The sequence below is a fragment of the Syngnathoides biaculeatus genome, chromosome 13, assembly GCF_019802595.1.
Source record: "Syngnathoides biaculeatus isolate LvHL_M chromosome 13, ASM1980259v1, whole genome shotgun sequence".
In the NCBI taxonomy this organism is placed as follows: Eukaryota; Metazoa; Chordata; class Actinopteri; order Syngnathiformes; family Syngnathidae; genus Syngnathoides; species Syngnathoides biaculeatus.
In genome coordinates, this window is record NC_084652.1 from 21,559,935 (window position 1) to 21,585,170 (window position 25,236).

The window sequence follows — 25,236 nt, forward strand, 5'->3', positions numbered from 1 at the left end:
ACATGAAAAAATGCTTATGGAATACACAGTTGGCATAATGTTCTTTTTGTCAAATGCTATGCCATTTTTTAATGCAGCTTTAACAGGCTGCACACGTTTCAAAAACTTCAATGTCAACTTCAACTTTAATGTTTCTCCAAAAGTCTTAAGGATCATCAGGATGTTTTTGGGCAAATGTGAGATGAGCCATTGTGTTCTTTGCTGACAACAGGAGTTTTTGTCTGGGAACCCTCCCATGGATGCCATTTTTGACCAGTGTCTTATGGTAGAGTCAAGAACACTGACCTTAACTGAGGCCATCAAGGGCTGCAGGTCTTTAGATAATGTTCGAGGTTCTTTTGTGACCTCCTGGATGAGTCGTCATCACACGCTTGAGTAATTTTAGTTGGTCGTCCACTCCTGGGAAGGTTTGCCAGTATTCCCAGTTTTCTCAATTTGTGGATAATAGCTCCGACAGTGGTTCGCTGGAGCTCCAAAGCCTTAAAAATGGCCTGTAAACTTCTCCAGACTGAAAGATTTCAATCAATTTTTTTTTCCCTCATTTCTTCGGATTGTGGCATTGGCATTAATTCTTCAGATCTTGAAGCCTACCTCACATTCTCTGACAGATTCTATTTAAGGGATTTCTTGATTCAACAAGTATGGTGGTAATCAGGTTTGGGTGCGGCTTGTGAAATTGAACTCACCTTTCCCAAATTTGTGGTTAGTTGTGACTTTGTGATTGAAGAAGGGGGGTGCAAGAGAAAAGTAATATTCTTGGGATTCATTTTAATTTACTGGAATGTTTGGGTGCGAGCTGAATAAAGTACATGGAACACAGGTTGATCAAGATTAATATTGATGGTAAAATTAAGACTAACCAATAGCAACATAACTGACTGGGATGCAGTAGTTGTGGTTCATTGAATGTTCAAATCAGTTGGTAAAATTATTACAGGCACACCCAAACTCCGTCCCACAGACCGCAGTTTTTGATTGCCCGCAGCAAATTTTGAATATATAACTGAATATGGCCCCCACAAGAAGCTTGAAATGAACTCTGTTGCACCTATTAGTTTCAACACCAACATTTCCTTAGGCTGTCAATGACCCTCAGTAAATATGATACACGTAGTTCCTGATGCATTGAATGATCTCAAGTAAAAACGTTTCCTCCCAGTCAGCAGAAATGGCAGCAACAAAGAAACACGAGGTGGCATGTGAATGTAAATTGTTTCAAACAAGTTGTGAACATGAATATTTCTTCAAAGAAGTCAACAGAATGTGTATCTGATTTACAATGAAGATGTTGTGGTGAATATAATGTACCTCGGCACTAGGAGACCAAACATCAGACCTACACATTGTACACTGGCGCCAAAAGAACACAAAGTCAAGAAAATGCCAGCTAGCCTGTAAGTTCAACAGCAGTTTTTTTGTGCTAACAAATCACAGGAAAATGGCACAACACCAAGCTATGAAGTGGCTAAACATATCACAACACAGCAAAATCAGACGGCGGTTTCATAGAGCGATGCCTCATTAAAATCACAGAAATAATGTGCCAGGAAAAATTTCGGGATTTAAATAATGTGAGCTTATCCAGCAATACAGTGGTGAGAAGATTGGAGGACCTTGATGCTAACTTGACCCTTCACCTGAGAGACAAAGCTTGTGCTTTTGATTTTTACTACATAGCCTGTGATGAGAGCACAGACACTACACAGCTTTTAATTTTTTTGCGGGGAGTGGATCATTTTTGCTGTATGGAGGAGGTGCTTGACATGACAAGCCTAAAAGGCACAATGAATGAGAGAGGTATTTTTGCAGCGGTGTCAGAGGAAGATGAAATAATGGGGCTTAAATGGGACAAACTCTGTGGACGAAGCCCCAGCTGTGATGGGTGAGCGCAAAGCAATGACATTTATGGTGCGCGCTAACGTAAATGAGAGTCCCAACCGCCAAACTTTCTCCTGACATGTCAGTGATCCTTCAAATCAAAGATCACCACTGCCCCCATGGAGTGCAATGTCACATTATAGGAGAGTTAGAAATACACAGTAACAAAGCGCCAGTAATGACACACAATGTCTGGTGGATATCCTTTGGTGCTGTTTGCTTATTTAAGTGTGTTACATCACTTGTCATGTAAGTTCATATTTGTACAGTGTCCCGTCAACATGAGCCACAACGTTCAGAGCAGCACCTCAGGCAGAGCACATTTATGATGCACAGCAGAAATTCTTTGTTTACATTTTGGCCTTCTTTGAAGTTTAGGGTTTGGTGAAAATAATTTATGTGGTTTAAATACATTGATTCATCCATTCATTAACTGAGCTGCTTATCCTCACAAGGGTAATGAAAAATACAAGTTTAGACCTACTTGTTTCTCAACTGTGTCCAAAGCCTTCTTCCTCTCCTCTTGCGCTTGCTGATTCTTTTTCTCCACCTCCAATATTCTATTTTCCAGCTGCTTCTGGATGTCTTCTGACTCCTTGAGTCGCATTTCAAGGGGAGAGCGTTGCTGAGGGAGGACATGTAAAAAAAAATAATAATGAAAAAAAAAAGGCGCATGTGTGTGTTTATCAAAAGATATTTCATCAACTCTACCTCTCTCTCATTCTTCAGACTGTCCTCCAAAGTCAGAACCACAGCTCTGTACTGCTCAACATTTGCATTAGCATTTTTTAGCTGCTCCGCTAGTTTGTGTTTCTGTTCCTCTGCAGCATTTAGATTAGCTTTGACTTCAGCCAGTTCGGTCAGGCCAGGATGCTGAGTACTTTGAACTGGAGAGCGCACTGAGAATAGAAAAATGTTTAACAGACGTATACAGTAGGTATGAAAACTATTCAACCCTCCTGAAATGTATTGTTATATTATATTGCAGCCATTTGCAAAAATCATTGACGTCCAATTTTTCCTCAATGTACTCACAGCACCCCATGTTGACAAAAAAAAATGTTGAAATTAAGATTGATTAAAAAAGAAAAACTGAAATATCATACAGCCACAAATATTCTGAACACTTGATCTGGAGACACCTGAAAATGGCTGTCAAACAATGTTCACCATCCAAACTGACAGTAAAATGCAAATCAAAGCGAGTTTACTGGGAGAGTGCATTTCATAAAGAAGGTAACTTAAGGTGCTTTACATGATTAAAAGCATTTCAATACAAAAATAAAATTCAAAATGAGAAAAAAGGTACAATTAAAATAGCGTACAGTACAAGAAATATAATTGAAAAGTGCATGGGAAAAACAAGTTTTTATCCTCCATTTGAAAACATTCACACTTGGGGTTGACGTCACCTGTTGGCAATTTATTCCCTTTGTGTGCAGCTAATAGCTAAATGCTGCTTTCACCCTTTTTGCTTTGGACTCTGCATCACAATTTGACCGGTGTCTGTCGATCTCAGAGCCCTACTGGGTTTCTATTCCATAAAGCTTTCTTTCATGTATTCAGGACCGAAACCATTAAGTGTTTTATAGACCAGTAGGAGTACTTTAAAATCTATCTTAAAGCTGACTCAAAGCCAATGTAAAGACTTTAAAATTGGAGTTATATGCTCTGACCTCTTTGTTCTGGTCCCAACCCGAGCTGCAGTATTCTGAATGAGCTGGGGCTGTTTACTGCTCTTTATGGGGAGTCCAGTCAAAAGACCATTACAATAGTATTATTATATAGTATTCCTATACAGAATATAGAGGCCCTGTAGCTCAGTGGTTTAGAGCACTGGTTTGGTAAACCAGGGGTTGTGGGTTCGTATCCCACTGGGGCCTCCATTCCCTGAGAAGGGTTGCGTCAGGAAGGGCATCCGGCGTAAAAATTGTGCCAAACATATATATGCGTTCATCTGAGATGACACGCTGTGGCGACCCCGAAAGGGACAAGCCGAAAGAAACTTGCTATTCCTATACAGAATATACCCATGTATAGCATTTGTATTAGTGTAGACAACTGTATTATAGTATTATTTAGAATTATTCCTAAAAAAAACTTGTGGCTGTAATAGCACAAAAGGGTGCTTCTACTAAATACTAAGCAAAGAGCCTGAATACTTATATTTCAGTCTCCTTTTTTAATAAAAGCAAAAATTACAACAACCCATTTTTTCTGTTAATATGGGCTTCTCTATGTACATTAATGAAGAAAAAAGCGAAAAATTATCTCAGCAAATAGCTGCAGTTCGAGCGAAACCTTTAAGGGTTCTGAATACTTTAACACTACCCAATTCTCACTGTAGCATAAACTACGATGCAAAAAATTGTTACCTCTGACAGGTGTTCTTAGAGTTGCCGCTCTGGTTGCTGGAGTGCTCACACCCTCAGATGAGACAGAAGCCAGTTGAGCCTTCAGCGCAGTCACTTGCTGTTCAGAGTTCTTCAATAAATCTCTAGTCTTCTGCTGCAACGTGTTCTGTGTCTCAAGTTGTTTTTTAGCTTCAACCAACTGAGCCTAGATGAGGAAAGTGAAATGGATGCAGACAAAATTATTGTACCACCCACAATCCTAGTTCAACTATATATACTAAAATGCATATAGGTTACATACATCCATATTACGTCCAAGGGTATGCCTCTGAGCTACTTCCTGCTCCAGCCGAGTCTTCATTGAGGCCAATTCTGTTTCCAAATTCTCAATTTTACTGTTTAGTTGTTGACGAATGTCTGTGTCTGTACGCTCCATAGTTAACTGAACAATTAGAAAAAAGGTCAAAACAGGGTTACTATAACTGAAGGCAAGTCAAATTTATGAATTCAAGACTTTTTCTTTTTCTTTTTACATACAATTTCAAACACTGCTACATGCTGAAGTGACCAATGCTAAAAATGAGATTGATGACTTCCTGTGAATGCTAAACAAACAAGCATAACGAGGATTGTTGACATGATTATTTGAAGCTGAACTTATTCCAGCTATTCTTTTTATGGTGGTGTTTTCAAAACAAAAGTTAAATATATGAATATAATTTCCTGATAGAAATATACAGTGGCTTGTGCAAGTATTAGGGCCCCTTGAACTTTTCAACCTTTCGCCACATTTCATGCTTCAAACAAAGATATAAAATTAAATTTTTTTGTGAAGGATCAACAACAAGTGGGACACAATCGTGAAGTGGAATGAAATCTACTGGATGTTTTATACTTTTTTAACAAGTAAAAAACTTAAAAGTGGGGCGTGCAAAATTATTCGGCCCTTTTACTTTCAGTGCAGCAGACTCACTCAAGAAGTTCAGGAGGATCTCTGAATGATCCAATGCTGACTGACGATGATAAATAGTATCCGCCTGTGTGTACTAAAGTCTCTGTCCAAATGCACCTGCTCTGTGATAGTGTCAGGATTCTGTTTCAAGTGCAGAGAGGATCATGAAGACCAAGGAACACACCAGGCAGGTCCGAGATACTGCTGTGGAGAAGTTTAAAGCCAGATTTGGAGACAAAAAGATATCCCGAGCTTTAAACGTCTCAAGGAGCACTGTCCAAGAAATTATATTGAAATGGAAGGAGTACCAGACAACTGCAAATCTACCAAGACGCGGCCGTCCCTATAAACTTTCACATCGAGCAAGGAGAAGACTGATCAGAGATTCAGCCAAGAGGCACATGATCACTCTCGTCTAGATGGACTGCAGAGATGCACAGCTGAGGTGTGAGAGTTTGTCCAGAGGACAACAATCAGTCGTACACTGCACAAATCTGGCCTTTATGGAAGAGTGGCAAAAGAAAGCCATTTCCCAAAGATATCCATAAAAAGTCTCTTTCAAAGTTTGCCACAAGGCACCTGAGACACACACCAAACTTGGGGAAGAAGGTCCTCTGGTCAAATGAAACCAAAATCTAACTTTCTGGCCACAATGCAAAACAATATGTTTGGCGTAAAAGCAACACAGCTCATCACCCTGAACACACCATCCCCACTGTCAAACATGGTGGTGGCAGCCTTACAGTTTGGGCCGTCTTTTTTTCCAGCAGGGACAAGGAAGATGGTTAAAATTGATGGGAAGATGAATGGACCCAAATACAGGACCTGTTGGAGTCTGCAAAAGACCTGAGACTGGGACAGACATTCATTTTCCAACAGGACAATGATCCACAATATGAAACCAAATCTACAATCCAATGGTTCACAAATAAACATATCCAGGTGCTAGAATGGCCAAGTCAGAGTCCAGACCTGAATCCAATGGAGAATCTGTGGACAGAGCTGAAGACTGCTGTTCACAAAAGTTCCTCATCCAACCGAACTGAGTTCGAGCTGTTTTGCAAGGACGAATGGGCAAGAATTTCAGTCTCGCGATGTGCAAAACTGATACATAACCCAAGCAACTTGCAAGGTGTAATTGCAGCATCAGGTGGCACTACAAAATATTAATGCAACAGGGCCAAATAATACTTTTTAGGTTTTTATTTGTGAAAAAAAGATTAAAATATACAATAAATTTCATTCCACTTCACGATTGTGTCTCTCTTGTTGTTGATTATTGACAAAAAATATATATATATTATGTTTGAAGCCTGAAATGTGGCTAAAGGTTGAAAAGTTCAAGGGGGCACGAATACTTTCACAAGGCACTGTGTGTAATATACAGTGCTGCTTGAAAGTTGTGAACTCTCCTCCTACAAATAAATAAATAAACCTTAACCATATATCCAAAAGCCGTTTTATATAACATATCTTCCAAATAGCAGACAAACGAGAAATATTTTCATTATTTGATCCAACAAAATTTTGTTTCACACAAACTTGATATTTGTACATTGAGGAGGTTTTCAAAGTACTCTCCCCACCAACTCACAACGTCCCGAACCGTGGTCAACAGCGCCCCATCACACGAAACAGACTGTTGACGATGCACTGCTTCCCCCTTCTGAGACCCCGGATGATAGACCAAATTTTCCTCGAAGCCGTCCAGACGTTTTTCCTCAGTGGCCTCACTGAACTCCTCCTATCGCAGAGTTTTTCCTTCAGCTAAGCTGCATTCCACTTCCGCCTCAGGAGTCTCAGAGGCCAAAAAGGCCCGCTAGGACTATTCCTTCAGCTTGACAGAATCCCTCACCGTTGGTGCCCAACAACAGGTTCGGGGATTGCCGCCATGAAGGGCACTCATCAATTTACGGCCACAACTCCAGTCGGTCAACTCAACAAAGGAGGCGCAGAACATCCTCTTCTTCTTTTCCTTTTGGCTTGTCCCATCAGGGGTTCCCACAGAGGATCATATTTTTCCATCTTAGCCTATCACCTGCATCTTCCTCTCTAACACCAAGTGCCTCACGTCTTCCCTCACAACATCCATCATCCTTCTCTTTGGTCTTCTTCTCACTCTCTTCCCTGGCAGCTCCATTCTGAGCACCCTTCTACTATTATACTCACTCTCTCGCCTCTGAACATGTCCAAACCATCTAAGTCTGCTCTCTCTAACCTTGTCTCCAAAACATCCAACTTTGGCTGTTCCTCTAATGAGCTCATTTCTAATCCTATCCAACCTGCTCACTCCGAGAAAGAACCTCAACATCTTCATTTCTGCCACGTCCAGTTCTGCTTCCTGTTGTTTCTTCAGTGCCACAATCTATAATCCATACATCATGGCCGGCCTCACCTCTGTTTTATAAACTTTTCCCTTCATCCTAGCAGAGACTCTTCTGTCACATAACACACCAGACACTTTCCCCCAACTGTTCTAACGTGCATGGACTCATTTCTTCACCTCTTTACCACACTCACCATTGGTCTGGATTGTTGACCCCAGGTGTTTGAAATCATCCACCTTCGCTATCTCTTCTACTTGGAGCCTCACTCTTCCCCCTCCATCCCTCTCATTCACGCACATATATTCTGTTTTACTTTGACTCATCTTCATTCCTCTCCTTTCCAGTGCATGCCTCCATTATTCTACTTGTTCCTCCACCTGCTCCTTACTTTCACGATATGATCTGCGAACATCATAGTCCAAGGGGATTCCATTCTAACATCATCCGTCACCTATCCATTACCAAAGCAAACAGGAAGGGGCTGATCCCTGATGCAGTACCACCTCCACCTTAAATTCTTCTGCCACATCCACAGCACACCTCACCACTGTTCTGCAGCCCTAATAAACGTCCTGTACTATTATAATATTTTTCCACCACACCAGACTTACGTATGCAGTACCGCAGTTCCTCCCTTGGTATTCTGTCATAGGGTTTCTTTAGATCCACAAAGACACAATGTAGCTCCTTCTGACCATATCTGTACTTTTTTTACTAGCATCCTCAAGGCAAATAATGCTTCAGTGGTATTCTTTCTAGGCAAGAAACCATAAAGTTGGTCGTAGACACTTCTGTCCTGAGACTAGCCTTCACTACTCTTTCCCATAACTTTATTTTGTGGTCCATCAACTTTATTCCTCCATAGTTCCCACAGCTCTGCACATCGCCTTTGTTCTTAAAAATGGGAACTAGCACACTTATCCTCCATTCTTCAGCCATCAGCCATCTTCAGCTAGTCTTCTGTTAAACAAGTTGGTCAAACACTCCACAGCCACCTTTCCAAATTTTTCCATACCTCTACAGGTATGTTATCAGGACCAACTGACTTTCCATGTCCTCTTTCATGCCTTTATAACTTCCCACTGACTAATCACTGCCACTTCCTGGTCCTTCACATTTGCCTCTTCTACTCTTCCTTTTCTCTCATTTTCTTCATTCATCAACTTCTCAAAGTATTCTTTCCATCTATTTAGCACACTACTAGCACCAGTCAACACATTTTCATCTCTATCCTTAATCACCCTGACCTGCTGCACATCCGTCCCATCTCTATACCTCTGTCTGGCCAACCTGTAGAGATCCTTTTCTCCTTCTTTTGTGTCTAACCTGGTGTACACGTCATCATATGCCTCTTATTTAGTCTTCGTCAGCTTTATCTTTGCCCTACGCCGCATCTCAATGTATTCCTTTCGCCTCTCCTCAGTCCTCTCAGTGTCCCACTTCTTCTTCGCTAATCTCTTTCTTTGTATGACTTCCTGTATTTTGGGGTTCCACCACCAGGTCTCCTTCCCCCCTTTCCTACCAGAAGTCACACCAAGTATTCTCCTGCCTGTCTCTCTGATAACCTTGGCTGTAGTTGTCCAGTCTTCCGGGAGCTCCTCCTGTCCATTGAAAGCCTGTCTCATCTCTTTCTGAAAGGACGCACAATATTCTTTCTTTCTCAGCTTCCACCACATGGTTCTCTGCTCTACCTTTGTTTTCTTATTCTTTCTCCCCACCACCAGAGTCATCCTACACACCACCATCCTATGCTGTTGAGCTACACTCTCCTCTACCACTACCTTACAGTCAGTAACCTCCTTCAGATTGCATCGTCTGCACAAAATATAATCCACCTGCGTGCTTCTACCTCCGCTCTTGTAGGTCACTCTATGTTCCACTCTCTTCTGGAAATAAGTGTTCTCCACTGCCAATTCCATCTTTTTTGCGAAGTCCACCACCATCTGACCTTCAAAGTTCCTTTGCTGAATGCCGTACTTACCCATCACTTCTTCATCGCCCCTGTTTCCTTCGCCAACATGTCCATTGAAATCTGCACCAATCACAACTCTCTCTCCCTCTCTCGGGGATGCTCAGGACTACTTCGTCTAGTTCCTTCAAGAATTTCTCTTTCAACTCAAGGACATATCCTACCTGTGGGCATAGTCGCTTATCACATTATACATAACACCCTCAATTTCAAATTTCAGGATCATTACTCTATTTGATACTCTTCACCTCCAAGACATTCTTAGTCAGCTCTTCCTTTAAAGTAACGCCTACCCCATTTCTCTTCCAACCTACCCGATGGTAAAATAATTTAATCCCTGCTCCTAAACTTCTAGCCTTACTACCTTTCCAAGAGCTCTCTTGGTTGCGTAATATATCAACCTTTATCCTAATCATCATGTCAACCAACTCGGCTGTAGAGGTATGGAAGCAATTTGGAGCGGTGGCTGTGGAGTGTTCAACCAACTTGTTTAACAGAATACTAGTGGGTGAGAAGATCCCTGAAGAATGGAGGATAAGTGTGATAGTTCCCTTTTTTAAGGTTGAAAGTGATTTGCAGACCTGTGGGAACTATAGAGTAATAAATTTAATGCACTACACAATTATGTTAGGGGAAAGAATAGTGGAGGTTAGACTCAAGATAGAAGCATATATCTGTATGCAACTATATGATTTCACGCCTAGAAATAGTACCAAAGATGCATTATTTACCTTGATGATGCGAGTGGAAAAGTACAGACTGAAAGGAGGAGATACATTGTGTCTTCGTGGATTTAGAGAAAGCTGTTGACACAGTGCCAAGAGAGGAACAGTGGTACTACATGCCTATGCTTGGTGTGGCAGAGAAATCCCTTAGAATAGTATAGGACATGTATGATGGCAGCAGAATAGTGATGAAGTGTGAGAAGAATTTAAGGTGGAGGTGGGACTGCATCAGGGATCACCTTTGAGCCCCTTCCAGTTTGCAGTGGTAATGAATAGGCTGACAGATGAGGTTAGACTGGAATCCATTTGGACCCTGATCTTTGCACATGACGTGATCTGCAGTGAAAGCAGGGAGTAGGTGTAGGAACAATGAGAAAAATGGAGGCATGTACTGGGAAGGAGAAGAATGAAGAAAAGCTAAAGTAAAACAAGAAAAAATGTGCATGAATGAGAGGGGTGGGGGCTAAGAGTGAGGCTCCGGGGAAAAGCTATAGCGAGGGTTGACTACTTCAAATCCTTGGGGTCAACAGTCTCGAGCAATGGTGAGTGTGGTAAGGAATTGAAGAGACTGGTCCAAGCAGGTTGGAACAGCTGCCGGAGGCCCTCTTCTGTGTTTTGTGACAGAAGAGGAAAGTTTATATAATAGTGGTGAGGCCAGCGGTGGCACTTAAGAGCCAACAGGAAGCAGAGCTGGAGGTGGCAGAAATGAAGATGTTGAGGTTCTCGGACTGAGCTGGTTGGATTATAAATGAGCTCATTAGAGGCACAGCCAACATTAGATGTTTTAGAGATAAGGTAAGAGAGAGCAGACGTTGATGGTTTGCACATGTCATGAGGTGAAAGAGTGAGTATATTGGTAGAAGGGTGTTGAGGATGGATTTGCCATGCTAAAGAATGAGAGGAAGGCTTAAGAGAAGGTTGATTGATGTTGTGAGGGAAGACACGAGGGCAACTGGTGTTAGAGAAAGATGCAGGAGATACGCTTACATGGAAAAAGATGACGCTCCGTGGCGACCCCTAACGGGACAAGCCGAAAAGAAAAAAATCAGCGCCAACTCACCATGAAGTGGTGATCAGTTACAGTTCTGCCCCTCTTGACACAAGTATCAAAGACATGTAGCCGCAAGTCTGATGACACGACCACAAAGTCTATGATTGATCTGCGACCTAGGATGTCCTGGTGCCAAGTGCACATGTGACACCCTTCTGCTTAAACATGGTGTTTGTTATGGGCAATCTGTGATGAGCACAGAAGTCCAACAACAGAAAACTTCTCAGCCTCTGATTGGGGACAGGGGGGCAGTTCCTCTCAATCATGCCATTCCAGGTGTCACTGGCATTGCCCATTTGAGCACTGAAGTCCCACAGCAGAATAATGGAGTTCCCAGTGGGACCCCTCACTTGCACCTCCTCTAAAGAATTAAAAAAAGGTGGGTACTCTGAACTGATGTTTGTTGCATGCACACAAACAACAATCAGGATAGAGATGGATGAAGGATACACTCTCGTCCACTGGGGTGAACCCCACCTTACAGGCGCCAACCCAGGAGGGAACAAGTATACCCACCCACACCTGCTCAGCACCTCTCACCGTGAGCAACTCCAGAGTTGAAGAAGTTCCAACCCCTCTCGAGAGGACTGGTACTTTCATCCACAAACAAATGGAAATATGATGTCATGAGAACAGAAAGATCATACTACCTGTATGGTCTTGAGATTGGTGAGTAGTAGGTTTTGGTTACGTTGCTCTGCCAGCATGGCCTCTTTCTCTCGATTAAATCGACTCTCTGCTTGTTTTAACATGTCTCTCTCTTTAGTCAAGTTCTCAACGCGTACCTACAGACAAAGATACATTTATAAGTACAATACCAGTTGAGAGGTGGACATAAACTAGGTAAATAAGTACAGCGCTCTCATTGTGGAATACATCTGAGCAAATTGTTTGTAGAATGTTCAATGACTAAAAGTTGCGAAAAAAGGAGTGAGCAACTGTATGAAAAAAAACACCACTGTTTTTTTATTAATTAGTGTCATATTTCATTTTGTTGTTTTTAAGGGCTCAAAATAGTAGGTCCAGAATGTCCTTCCTCACCTCCTCAAGTGCCAGTTTTTCATTAGCTTGCCGCAGATCCTGGCTCATAGAGTGGATGATGTGCTCATGCCTTTGCACCATCGCAGCCATTTTTTGGTTCCTGTCCTGGAGGGCTGACGTCTCTCTTCGAAATGCTGTGACAGTCTCCTGGAGCATCTCATACCTAACAATAACATAAATACAGCACAAAATTAAATTTGTGAAAGCCCAACAAAAAACATGTTTCCTATATTTCTAATGAGGTACATTTATCACCACCGTCATTTTGCCCTCACCTCTTGTTGCTAAACTCCAATTGGGAAATCAATTTTGCATTTGTGGAGCGAACCTCAGTCAGCTGCCTCTCCAGTCTATCATGAGAGTCATTCAACATTCTGTCGTTCTCTGCCTTTTCTTTCTTATACAGGGTGAAGGCGTCATTTAGCTGGAAAAGCACAGACCCACACAGTGTTAACTAGGGGCATAATTTAAATTCCTCTAATCAGAGCATCCCAGAGGATTCACAAAGTACCTGTTTTAATGCAGTTTTAGCCTGAACAGTTTGCACAGCTTCAGCAGCACCAGCTGCTCTTTGAGGCGAAGAGCGAGTTACTGGGAGTGATGGCCGAACAGGTGGCGGATAGGAAAAATCTGGACCAACGGAAAAACGTTAAAAACAAAAATATTTAATCCCTTTTGGAGCTAGGGATTTTTCCTAAAGGTTATTTGTCATTGATTCATTCTCTGATTTGTTTTCTAGTGCGTGGATGATGACAAGTAACAATATCACCCGGTGGGTGTTGCATTCAAAGTGCAAGTCAATTGTACTTGGGCATTTAGAAAAAAAATATTCACATTAAGACCTGTAATGTGTTATTCAATGAATCCCATGAGTAGCAGCATTCCCTTACCTACTACATGTTATAAGATGCATGAACTACAACTTATTAATTTAATGTCTAAAATGGGGTTCAAGCTGTCACCTTGAGATAGCAGATTGAAGCCAGTGCTCTGGGTTAACAGGGCTTTGTACATGTCTCTTTGTCTAGCATTGGAGTCAGCAAGTTGCTTTTGTTGGTTCCTCTGCTCTCTCAGCTGCTCCACCTCCTTCTGAAGTTTATCTACACTGGTCTCCAACTCTGACACACTGCAAGGAAAAACATTTAATGAGTATTTCATTTTGGTTAAAACTTATTGGATATTAGCCAGAGATCATTCAAACATTAAGCAAGTTTCTTTCGGCTTGTCCCTTTCGGGGTCGCCACAGCGTGTCATCTCAGATGAACGCATATATATGTTTGGCACTCTTTTATAAAATGATTATGGGGCTTCACCGTCTTTGATGTATGGAGTACAGTTTATATTCAATTGCCGCGCCGCCACCCTCCAAAAAAAAGTGAGAAAGAAAAATACAACAGCTTTTGATGACTCAACTAAAAAAAAATAATACCAAGCAAGAATGGGAAAGGGTTTTTTAATTTCAAAAACCTTAAGGTGAACGTAACATTTGATGTGTCCATGAGACTCAAGAGCATAATAATCTTTTCAAAGCCTGAATTTTTAATACAGCTGATTGAAATAAATCTCAGATTGACAAACTGTTCTTAGTATTGAGACTAACTAGTTGAACACTTAAAATGTTGTTCAGACAAGTATATGCTGTCACAGTTTTTTGATGTTCACTAGAATTAATCTGAACGATTATGCAGTGGCTACGGAAAGTATTCAGACTCCCTTAAATTTTTCATTCTTTCAGGGTTCGTAAAGGGTTCGGAAGCTTTGTTTGTTTCATCGAGCTCAGGTGCGCACTACCTACATGCTTGGATGAACTGAACAAAATTACATCACTTTGAGAAATTTCGAGAAACCGGAAATGCGCGGTCTTTGCTTGACAGGTTTATTGTTTTAAATAAAACACATGATAAACAATATTTTGAGCTGCAACAACAAAATCCCATGACATTCCCTGACCCAAGCCAAATATTTTTTATTTACCGGACGTTCCAAGACCTGGAAAAGGCAGTGTTTCATCCAATGACAATCCAGAAATTCCCTGACCTGTACGAACCCTGCCCTTTGTTATATTGCCCCCATTGACTTAAACCATTTAAGTTAATTTTCCCCTCTCATTAATGCACATACAACACCCCAATTTGGCCAAAGAAAGCTGAATTGTAGAAATCTTTGCAGACTAATTAAAAAATGTAGTATTTAATAGGAAACACTCTTTTGAGCAGCCATGAGTTTTTTTGGTAATGATGCAACAAGTTTTTTTTTCACACCTAGATCTAGGGATCCTCAGCCATTCCTCCTTGCAGATCCTCTCCAAAAAAAAAAAAAAATATATATATATATATATATATATATTTTTTTTTTTTTTTAATATATATATATATTTTTTTTTTCCTGTCACTATTATAGTGTTGTGTGTACATTCATAACGAAAAACAATGCTAAATATTTTTAGCAAATGGCTGGAAAATAAGGTGAAACATTTAAAGCCCAAGTGTCATACCTATAAACATTCTAAAATAGAATTGTAGAATTGTAATGAAAACTACATTTAACATTATTCACTTCAATGTCTATACAAAAAAATAAGTGAGCGGAGAGCGCGTCATCCATGCGCAAAGTTGCGGAAGTCTCATTTGATATTCAAGCGGAAGCCATATTGGCTGCATCTTCTGTCCGTGACGTCACACTGAGACATTCGCAATTGAAAACATGCTGTACCACCTACTATGGGAGACGAACACACCCCTTCTGACACGGAAGCTCTTTTCGAAGAAGAGAACATCTCACGGCCGAGTGAAGAGACCGAGGCAATATTACCCTATCGTTTCGAGCCATATTTAGATGATATGCGGATCACGGCCCAACCACATGCGGTCAAACCACCTCCCCTCCGCAACGGCAATGAACAATGGCACCTGCGGCCGCAATCAATGACGACGTCGTGGTCAAACCACCTTCCCATCTGATCCACCTTTATGGTGGAGATGAGCCACCGCAGCCCAGCGCCACGACAAGCTACCCAGGCCGAAGCAGTGTTCAAAAGGCCGGTGGCGATCCACAAGGCCGACTCGGCCTTGTCTACAAGGCCAATGGTGATCCACAAGGCCTGCGGAGGCCATCCTTCAGCGGCTGCTGTACCGAAGCCTTCCAATGCCCACATCGACACATTTAGCACCCCTGATTTACGGATTACGACGTTTTTTTTTTTTTTAGTAGCTGTATACACACCTACCTGTCATTTGGAACCCACGAAGCTCTCGTCTTTTGCACCTGTGCAATCCATTTTTCACGATGGTCTTTTGGAAAAGTATGAAGACTGAATCCATCCTCCCGAGTGTTCAAGCAATATCCGGCATTTTGGTTAACAAGAAGGAACAACAAGCTACCTTCCAGCAGGTACTGATTGACTGATGATGATAAAGAGAATCCACCTGTGTGTAATCAAGTCTCCGTATAAATGCACATTCTCTGTGATAGTCTCTGGGTTCTGTTTAAAATGCAGAGAGCATCATGAATACCAAGGAACACACCGGGCAGGTCCGAGATACTGTTGTGGAGAAGTTTAAAGCCGTATTTGGATACAAAAGGATTTCCCGAGCTTTAAACATCTTAAGGAGCACTTTCCAAGCAATCGTATTGAAATGGAAGGAGTATCAGACCACTGCAAATCGACAAAGATCCAGCCATCTCTCTAAACTTTCACCTCGAACAAGGAGAAGACTGATTAGAGATGCAGCCAAAAGGCACATGATCACTCTGGATGAACTGCACAGATCTACAGCTGAGGTGGAAGAGTAAGTCCATAGGACAACACTCAGTCATACACTGTACAAATCTGGCCTTTACGAAAGAGTGGCAAGAAGAAAGCCATTTCTCAAAGATATCCATAAAAAGTCTTGTTTAAAGTTCGCCACAAGCCACCTGGGAGACACACCAAACATCTGGAAGAAGGTGATCTGGTCAGATGAAACCAAAATCAAACTTTTAAGCCACAATGCAAAAAGATATGTTTGGCCTAAAAGCAACACAGCTCATCACCCTGAATACACCAACCGCACTGTCAAACGTGGTGGCAACCTCATGGTTTGGGCCTGCTTTTTTTTTTTTTTTTTTTCAGCATGGACGGGGAAGATGGTTAAAATTGATGGGAAGATGAATGGAGCGAAATACAGGACAATTCTGGAAGAAACATGTTTTGAGTCTGCAGAACACCTGAGACTGGGACGGAGAGTTATCTTAAAACAGGACAGTGATCCAAAGCATAAAGCCAAATTTACAATGGAATGGTTCAGAAATAAACATATCCAGGTGCTAGAATGGCCAAGTCAGAGTCCAGACCTAAATCCAATTGAGAATTTGTGGGCAGAGCTGAAGACTGCTGTTCACAAAAGTTCTCCATTCAAACTAACTGAGCTCGAGCTGTTTTGCAAGAAAGAACTGGGCAAGAATTTCAGTCTCTCGATGTGCAAAACTGATACATATCCCAAGCGACTTACAGCTGTAATTGCAGCAAAAGGTGCCGCTACAAAGTATTAATGCAAGGAAGCTGAATAATATTGCACGGCCCACTCTTCAGGTTTTTATTTGTTAAAAAAAAGTTCAAATCAAATTTTGTTCCACTTCAGGATTGTGTACCACTTGTTGATTATTGACAAAAAAACAATAATTATATGTATGTTGTATATAATTGTATATTTGTTTGAAGCCTCAAATGTGGTGAAAGGTTGAAAAGTTGACAAGGCACTATACAACTATGACAACTGCAATAATTGTGAATACGTCTCGGTTTTGTAAATTATAGTTGTAGGTGCAGTTCTCAATTTAGAAAGCTGAATGCTTTTGTGTTATACCCGACATTCTACCCATCCACATGTTTTACTTTAGTCTTCTACCATGGACATTTCAGAAATCATCAGTCGCTCCATTTTGTTTTAGTAAAAGGTTGCCGCCTGCCCTGGTCCCCCTGATTACAAAGATTCTCAACTCATCTCTTCCTAGAGTATTCAAAACTACAGACATAAGCCCTACACTGAAAAAAAGGAAAAAAAACCTCAAGATCCAAATAATTTCACTAACTTTCATACCATATTCTTTCCATTTCTCTCAAAAATCATCACTCCCCAGCTCCACTCTCACCTCACTTCCAATAATCTCTACGAACAACTCTCGCCCCCTCCACTAAACTGAAACAAGGACCATCCTCACAACGTATAAGGCCATAGAAAGATCAATCCTGAACTACGCGGCGCCCGTCTGGACTCCCAACCTGAAGCCAACTCACTGGGACTCCCTCTAGGCAGCTCAACAACAACACTGGCCTTCGAACCGTCACGGGCTGCCACAAAATGGCTTCAATCGATCACCTACACGCAGAGTCAAAACTCCTTCCGGTACGCGATCACAAAGTGATGCTCATGAAACGATACGCGCCTCGCCGAACATCCTAATCACGAGATGACAAGGCAAGAACCGTGCCCCAGAGTGTTGCGCAAAACCATCCGAGATATCGAGCCATTGATTGAGCAGTACATTAATCGGTCGTCCGTCGATGCAGAGGACTACAGACGCGGCCACTCGGCAATCCATCGAACCGCCGTAACAGACGGGAATCGCCGGCTACAAACCCAACATTGTGTTGGGTGTCTACCCCACTCCAGTAGCCGAATCCGAAAGACAACTCCCGCGGCCTGTGGTATTCACCCTATCGCAACTCCGTTCGGGCTGGTGTCTCAACAACTATTAGCATTGACTCAACAAAAACATTGTGGATAAATGCACTTTGTGTGAGGTCGTCCCCCACGATACGCATCATCTCTTCAACTGTGCTCAAAAACTGACCATGCTGATGGTGGAATACCCGTGCAGCGCCCCGGCCGATGTGGCTCACTTTCTGGACCTTGATATGGAATAACGACCATCGTACTTTGCTACAACAACAACAACTACACTGAAACAACACAAACTCAGCAGCAACCTCCTCTTTGTTTCTGACTTTGGACTGCTCACCATCTTCATTGATTTTGATCTGAATTCCTACACCTTCTCTTTCAACAGACGAATACATTGGCATGACAAACACAAGCACTCAGTGGTTCAGTTCATACCTCTCATGTTACACCCAGTTTGCTCTTATGAAATCAAATCATTCCTATCTGTCCTAAGTTAATTCGTGGTGTCCCCTGGGGTTTGCCACCTCCCCTTTAACACCTAAATTCCAGCTCTTGGCAATATTTTGTGTAAATCCAACTGGGACTTCCACTGTTACACAGATGATTTCTCCCTTACTGACTGCTTCTCTGACAGGGTTCATACTCAGTCTGACCAAAAAAATTTAAGGGCTTTTTAGGGGCATTCTTAGGGGCTGACACGAAAAATTTAGGGCAGACACGGAAAAAATTTAGGGCCGACACGAAAAATTTAGGGCCATCATGGGAAATCAAGAGTAAGGAAAAAAGACTCACCAATGGTGCCATCAACCATTCTTGGTTCATCAAATGTTCCAGTATCTCAGTACCTGTGACAGTGATCACCTGTCGCCCCTTGTGGTAGTTCTCATTGATATGACCATTGTCAACGTCTTTACATGACAGTATACAGAAAAACAGATTCTAACTACAATTGGAACTATATACACAAATGTCTTCTACTGATGTCTGTTTCAGCACCCCTACTGTAGCTCCTTGAGCCTACCCAGTGCCTTCTCTATTTGTTACTGCAGAGGTGCCAAAGTGGCTCTCTTGTCCTTTGCTCTGCCTCTGAGTGCATTGGCCTCAGTGATAAACCTCAGATTCCTCTTTTCTTCTGCCTCCTCACACAGCCTGTCAGCCTTCTCAATAAGCGTAGTTATGTCAGTCTCTATTCTGGCTTTTTTGGCTTTGAGGCAGTAAAGATGAAAAGTGGGCAGCGATGCCAAACGTAGCCAGGTACGAAGTCTTCCTTTCCCCACAGTGGTAGTTTTTAGCAATGTCACTGTCTGGAAACATGACTGCAAACATTTTAGAATTATTTTCACAAGATTTGTAACTGTAATAGCTGCAGATCACTTTTAAAGTCCACATGATCTCTGCCTTTAACGAGTCTGTCTTCGTGTATTGAACTACGTTCATAAAGCCTGACTTCTGGGTGGACAACTGTAGGTCCGCATTAGAGATCGCAACCGGTTACAAATAACCGGTTATAACCTGTTTTCGTTGGGTTTTTTTTCAAGCTGAAACCGTAATCGGACTTTCGAAATCGGTTATCCGGTACTCCACATTGCGCTATTTTTTCAACATAATTTCCACTTTTTTCAAGTTTCGCTGTTAGTGTAAAGTTGGACTCAAAAGAACATTCAGTTAATTCAAAGAAACATCAAACATGGCATAGAGGAAACGCTCGGTATACTTTCGTGCCCTTTCTGAAAGTCCGAAAGAAGAATGTCAACAAAACATTTTTCAAAAAAAAAAAAAAAAAATTAACTTATACAAGTGCGTTGTTGAAAGCGACATTCAACAAGCTTGTTTGTCAATATTGTATACAAACTACCCCATTACCGCGGAGTAAATTAACGATCGATGGTGTCGCGCCGGAGTGTCGGACACAGGAACAAAACTTGTTTTATTGGCAGAAATCAAAACACTACTCGCATAACGGGGTAACTCTGTGAACTCGTCACTCCGGAAGAGCAACAACAAAAACAGTCTGTGCGGAACCCCGCACCCTAACTCGAGGTCCCACAGGTGAATTATGTAAACACCACTATGGTACCGGTTTTAAAACCGGTTAATCGTTTTTTTTTGCTACAGCTGTTCGGTTAAAACCGGTTATGAAAGTAAAGGTTTTTTTTTGCGATCACTAGTGCGCATGCACTGCTAGTACCACTGCCTGAAGTTGATGCTTCACTATCTTGATATTTTAGAAACAGATTCATACCAACGGAAGATGAGAGAGTCTTCGCCAAATCACCGTGTCTCCTGTTTTTCCCGGTGTGACTCCAGCGCTTTGACGCCCATCTTTTCAAGCTGGTAACTCTGCTTGCACAGATGGCAATAAAACATGTGCCGACCTTTTGGATCTCGACGAACCCAGCTCCCAAACTCCTTACTTCCAACCCAAGCTTCTTGAAAAATGCACTTCCCGTGATACAAGTTGGATCGATGAAAGAACTACGCTACGTCGTAACGAAGACAAAGTGAAATGCCTACTCACGGAAACAAACAATGGAATATCGACAAGATGGCTACTAGTTGTCAACACGGTGACTTCCGTTGACAATTTCCAGCTGATTTGGACGGATCGCTATTTTTTTTTTTTTTTAAATAAAAGATTAATTTATTTTTTTTTTAGGGAGAATTTTGGGGGTAGAGGTCCTCCCCTTGATTTTTTTTTTTTTTTTTTTTTATTTAAGGCCTTTTTAGGGGCTTGACCGGTTTTCACGGATTTTAAGGACTTTTAGGAGCCCCTAAATGCACCTTCGAAAATTTTTGGGTTTTTAGGGACTTTTAGGGCCGCGTGCGAACCCTGTCTGAACTCAAAACACTGATTCTCATCCAACTTTATACAAGAGTGAAATAATTGAAATGGTAATCTTGGGTACCAAAGTCCATGCTAGCCAAAAGTGACAGTTTTTCCATACTATTGATAATTCCCAATGTTTCTCCTTCCCCTCAGGTTAAGCATTTGGATGTTGTCTTCGACAGCACATAACGTCATCTGGTCTGGATACTTTCACTTACGAAACAACCGCTTCCATCCATTCATCATTAGCCACACTGTTGCTGTCCCAGTTCATAGCATAGTCACTTCCCACTTGGATTATTGCAAATCTCTGCTGTTTCGTCAGTCCAGAAACTACAGCTTCTCCAGAACTCAGCAGCCAGTATTATCACAAGAACTCCCTTTTTTTACCACATCACTCCAGACTTGTAACTACCGCAATTCCGAGCCTACAGAGCGCACCTGGTTACAAGCCTCACCGAGTACCTTTGTAAAGGAAGTACTATTTGGTACATACATATCCCGCAGCTGTGTAAAAGCCGCAAGTGCCTACATTGAAACACGACATATTTACAAAGGCGGTTCACAGAAAGAGTTTAACGCTAGCGCTAACAGGGCCGGTTAAAATAAAACCTAGTGGTAAATATCACTGAGACACGCCAGGAACACAGCAGCAATAGACTAGCACAGCGCCAACAGGGCCGGTAAAAGTCACTTCTTCGGCACATACATTCCACTAGTCTCATTCTTACCTTTTCCGCTCGAGTGTCCCCCTTGCGGCCGTTAGAAAAAATGCACAAATGAGCCCCATCACCGCATAAATCGGAGGTTGAAAGCATGTGAAAAAAGTCGCAGCTTGATGGCCGGAAATTACGGTACTCCAATGGCTACATGTACAGTACAGCATTCACTCTAAAATACTGATCTGCACCTTCAAAGCCATCAATAACCTGATCTTGCAATATCTTGCTGACCTTTCTCAAATTTCCATACCCGCCCGCTGTCAGAGCTTCATCCTGCATCTACCTCACAGCCCCGTCTGTCCACTGTGCAGAACAGAGCCACCGTTGCTCTGTCTCCCATATTTAGACCTCAGTACCACCTGACCTCCAAAATACTGACTCATTAACCCTCTTAAAATCCAAACGCAAGAAACATCTATTCCAGACTACCAACTTAATGACATTTGTCACATCATTCGCCATTTTAATTGAGGCTTTATGTTCTGTTATTTGTATTGTATTCTTTGAATTATTTTAGATGCTTGTACAGTGTCCATTTGTAGCCTGAAAGGTGCCTTTAAATAAAATAATCATTATCATCGTCAGTATTAACCCTGTCTTAAAACTTGGTCCAGTGAAATTTAGACTGTTTACACACTACTATCCATCCGTAATGGCATTTCAAGCTCTGCATCAAGAGTGAAAAAAAAATTACCGTTCTGATGTTGTATGGGTTTGCTGCCTTGTGTTCTCTTCTTCTTGTTTCCTCAGCCTTTCCAGCAGGTTTCTGTTTTGTGTCTGGAGCTCCTCTACACTACTGAAGGAAATCTGGTACGGCCTGACAACCTGGCCTGGTGTATTAGAGGAACCGCCATAGTCTTTGCTCACTTGATGACCACGCGCTTCCTCGAGTTCTACCAGCAATGCACACACCTAGAATGAATTAAAAGTAATACCACAGTAAGGAAATGGTTTTACCAAAGCAAATGGTGGAAAATGTTGCTTATTACAATACTTGTCTCTTTTAAAAAACTATTGCCTGTATGTGGCAATGGTATGTGGTATGTGAAGTACTTGTGTAGAGGTATCATCCAACAGTCCCTCTGTCCTCAACTTGTCCTTTTCCAAGCCGTCACATTGTTGCCTGGCCTCTTCTTTCTCTTTCTGTAAAGTGTATATATCCTAATAATGACACAAAGGTTGTATGTAAGAAAACATGGAAAGTGATTCACCATTATTTTCATATGTAATGAAATTATGGACGTATAGAAAATCAACGTGTCTCAGACCGCTTGAGCGTGCTCCAGTTTGTTCCATAGGGAGGCCACTGAACTCTGCATGGTCTCATACTCCTCCCTCTGACGTCTGAGAATAGGTGCTTTGGACTCCACCTCTTGGATAACCTCATTCAACACTTTGCTCACCCTTCTGGTCTCCTGCTTCTCAAGCTGCAGCTGAGTCTGACACTCAGAATATGCATTATAAAGCTGACAACACAAAGACAAAAGAAAGGACATCAATCAAGGCAATGTGGTTACTTTGTAGGGAAAAAACAACATCTAAAGCAGTGCTTTTCAAACTGGGGTTATGAGGGGAGGATGGGGGCTACCATGAACACTTCATGATTAAGTTCCAACCAGGTGTCTCTCATTTTTGTTGATTCCCAAGGAATAATATGAGTGAAGGGGGAATGGGGGGGTGAATGACAGTACAATAGAATTTGTTGGTCAAACCGACATCCTAAAACAGTTACAGCGCAAAACCATAACTAAGAATATTATAAGGTCTATGTCAAACAAGAATTCAGACTCCACATAATGGTGGGATGACTGTGTATCACTAAAGGTATCGATCAAAAGAGAATGTTGACAAACCAATTTATTGAATTTAGGTTTTATTCCAATCAGCAGTTACTTGTATAATGCTAGAATGGCACTATAGGGAGTCCTTGGGTTAAGACTGTCTCGACCTAAGACGTTTTGATTTTACAACGCCCGTCTCCCGTTCGCCATTTTGTCTGGCTAATGCTTGTCCATGTTTTCTGCACAGGGAGTATCTTCACATTTTTCGCCCTCCTTTTTAGACTATCACCCCAAAGATGAAAGCTGTGTCTTTTAGCAATGCTTCTGCAGCCAAAAGAAAATCCATTATCATGGAAACGAAGCTCTAGATCATAAAAAGATTGGAGAAAGGAGAGACACCAACACCACCAAGGGTTCAGTCGATCGACCATGGTGACAATTATTAATTACTTATTCAAACAAGGTTCTTTGATACTTGTCGAGATGGAGAGGATTGAGGACCGGGTTCCTTCACAATAGCTCAGGACAGACCCCCCTTGTTCTTTTCCATCCCCCTCTCAGCAGTAATGCTAAGTACATAAGTACATCAATTTATTTCAATGTATTTGTTTTTTTTATATTCAAAATATTTTGATGTAAATTCTGAATTTAATGGTGGAATCCAACTCCCTGTGGGTGTGTGTTTATATATATATATATATATATATATCAAAATATTTAAACCCTAAACCCTAAAACATATTACAGTACTGTAATTTCCCTCCAATTATTGTCAATAATTACCAGCAGTAATTTATGAATTAATTCAACCATAACACAAGTGATCTAAATGTAGGTTCTTAATATATTATAATGAAACGGCAGTCAGTACAGGTTTGTATTGTGCAACTCACATCGAAGAACTTCATGCCAGGCTTGACAATTCCAGAAATGGCGGCTGCAGACGGACACATCGATTCCAGTTGCTCCTCAGTCAGTGAGAGTGCACCTGAAGAAAAACATTCAACACATTTTGTAACAATTATTCAGAGTACACTGACTGGACGTGTTCATGAAATAATAGTGCATAATTTTCCCAATGAATACTTTAATCTTGATCTAGCTCTGGCTAAATTATAACCGGATAAAAGGTCACCAAAGTAACAAAGATTTTAAATAAATATGCAGTAGTGTTCAAAATAATAGCAGTCCAATGTGACTAATCAGATTCATTCACATTTTCAGTATATTTTTGAATGCTGTATCAAATTACGAGTAGGTGCAGTATATTCTCAGAAAAACAACAAGACCTCAACATCCATGATATTCACACTCTTAAGGCTGTGCAATTGGATAATTTGTTGAAAGACGTCTGTTCAAAAAATAGACTACAAATTCAAAACTATTTTGTATAAACTTTTTTGTTTTGAGGATTTACCAATGCTTTTAATCACTAAACAATTAGTTGTATGACCACAGTTTCTTATAACTGCTTCACATCTGTGTGGCATGGAGTGAACCAAGTTGTGGCACCTTCCAGCTGTTATTCCTCTCCAATATTCCTTAACGACGTTCCACAATTCATTTACATATCTTGGTATTGCTTCAGAAATAGCATTTTTGATGTCACCCCAACAAGTTCTCGGTTGGATTAAGGTCCGGGGATTGGGCTGGCCACTCCATGACATTAACTTTTGTTTGTTTTGAACCAAGACTTTCCATGTTTACCAGTGTGTTTGGGGTCATTGCCTTGTTGAAACACGCATTTCAAGGACTTGGCCTCTTCCGCATAAGGCAACATGACTTAAATTATTTTGACATATGCAAACCGAACCATGCGATCTGGTATGCAATAAATGGTCCCAAGAACACGGGAAGAGAAACATGCCCATAACATGATGCTTGCACCACCAAGCTTCACTGTCTTCACTGTGTATTGTGGCTTGAATTCAGAGTTTGGTGGTCAT

The 25,236-nt window shown here is 41.5% G+C and overlaps 1 protein-coding gene across 1 annotated transcript in view; it reads right to left on the reverse strand.

Annotated features, from left to right (window-relative positions):
* Nucleotides 1–25,236, reverse strand: part of LOC133510551 (nucleoprotein TPR-like) — an 88,364-nt gene that overhangs the window by 39,735 nt on the left and 23,393 nt on the right. Inside the window, exons 11-23 of the mRNA XM_061838589.1 lie at nt 24,184–24,278; nt 22,778–22,975; nt 22,563–22,670; nt 22,204–22,421; nt 13,260–13,423; nt 12,809–12,927; nt 12,573–12,721; nt 12,298–12,460; nt 11,907–12,041; nt 4,534–4,674; nt 4,254–4,437; nt 2,590–2,777; nt 2,363–2,503 (exon numbers count right to left, since the gene is read on the reverse strand). Coding sequence (XP_061694573.1) covers nt 2,363–2,503; nt 2,590–2,777; nt 4,254–4,437; nt 4,534–4,674; nt 11,907–12,041; nt 12,298–12,460; nt 12,573–12,721; nt 12,809–12,927; nt 13,260–13,423; nt 22,204–22,421; nt 22,563–22,670; nt 22,778–22,975; nt 24,184–24,278 — 2,003 coding nt within the window. The remainder of the gene's footprint in view (nt 1–2,362; nt 2,504–2,589; nt 2,778–4,253; nt 4,438–4,533; nt 4,675–11,906; nt 12,042–12,297; nt 12,461–12,572; nt 12,722–12,808; nt 12,928–13,259; nt 13,424–22,203; nt 22,422–22,562; nt 22,671–22,777; nt 22,976–24,183; nt 24,279–25,236) is intronic.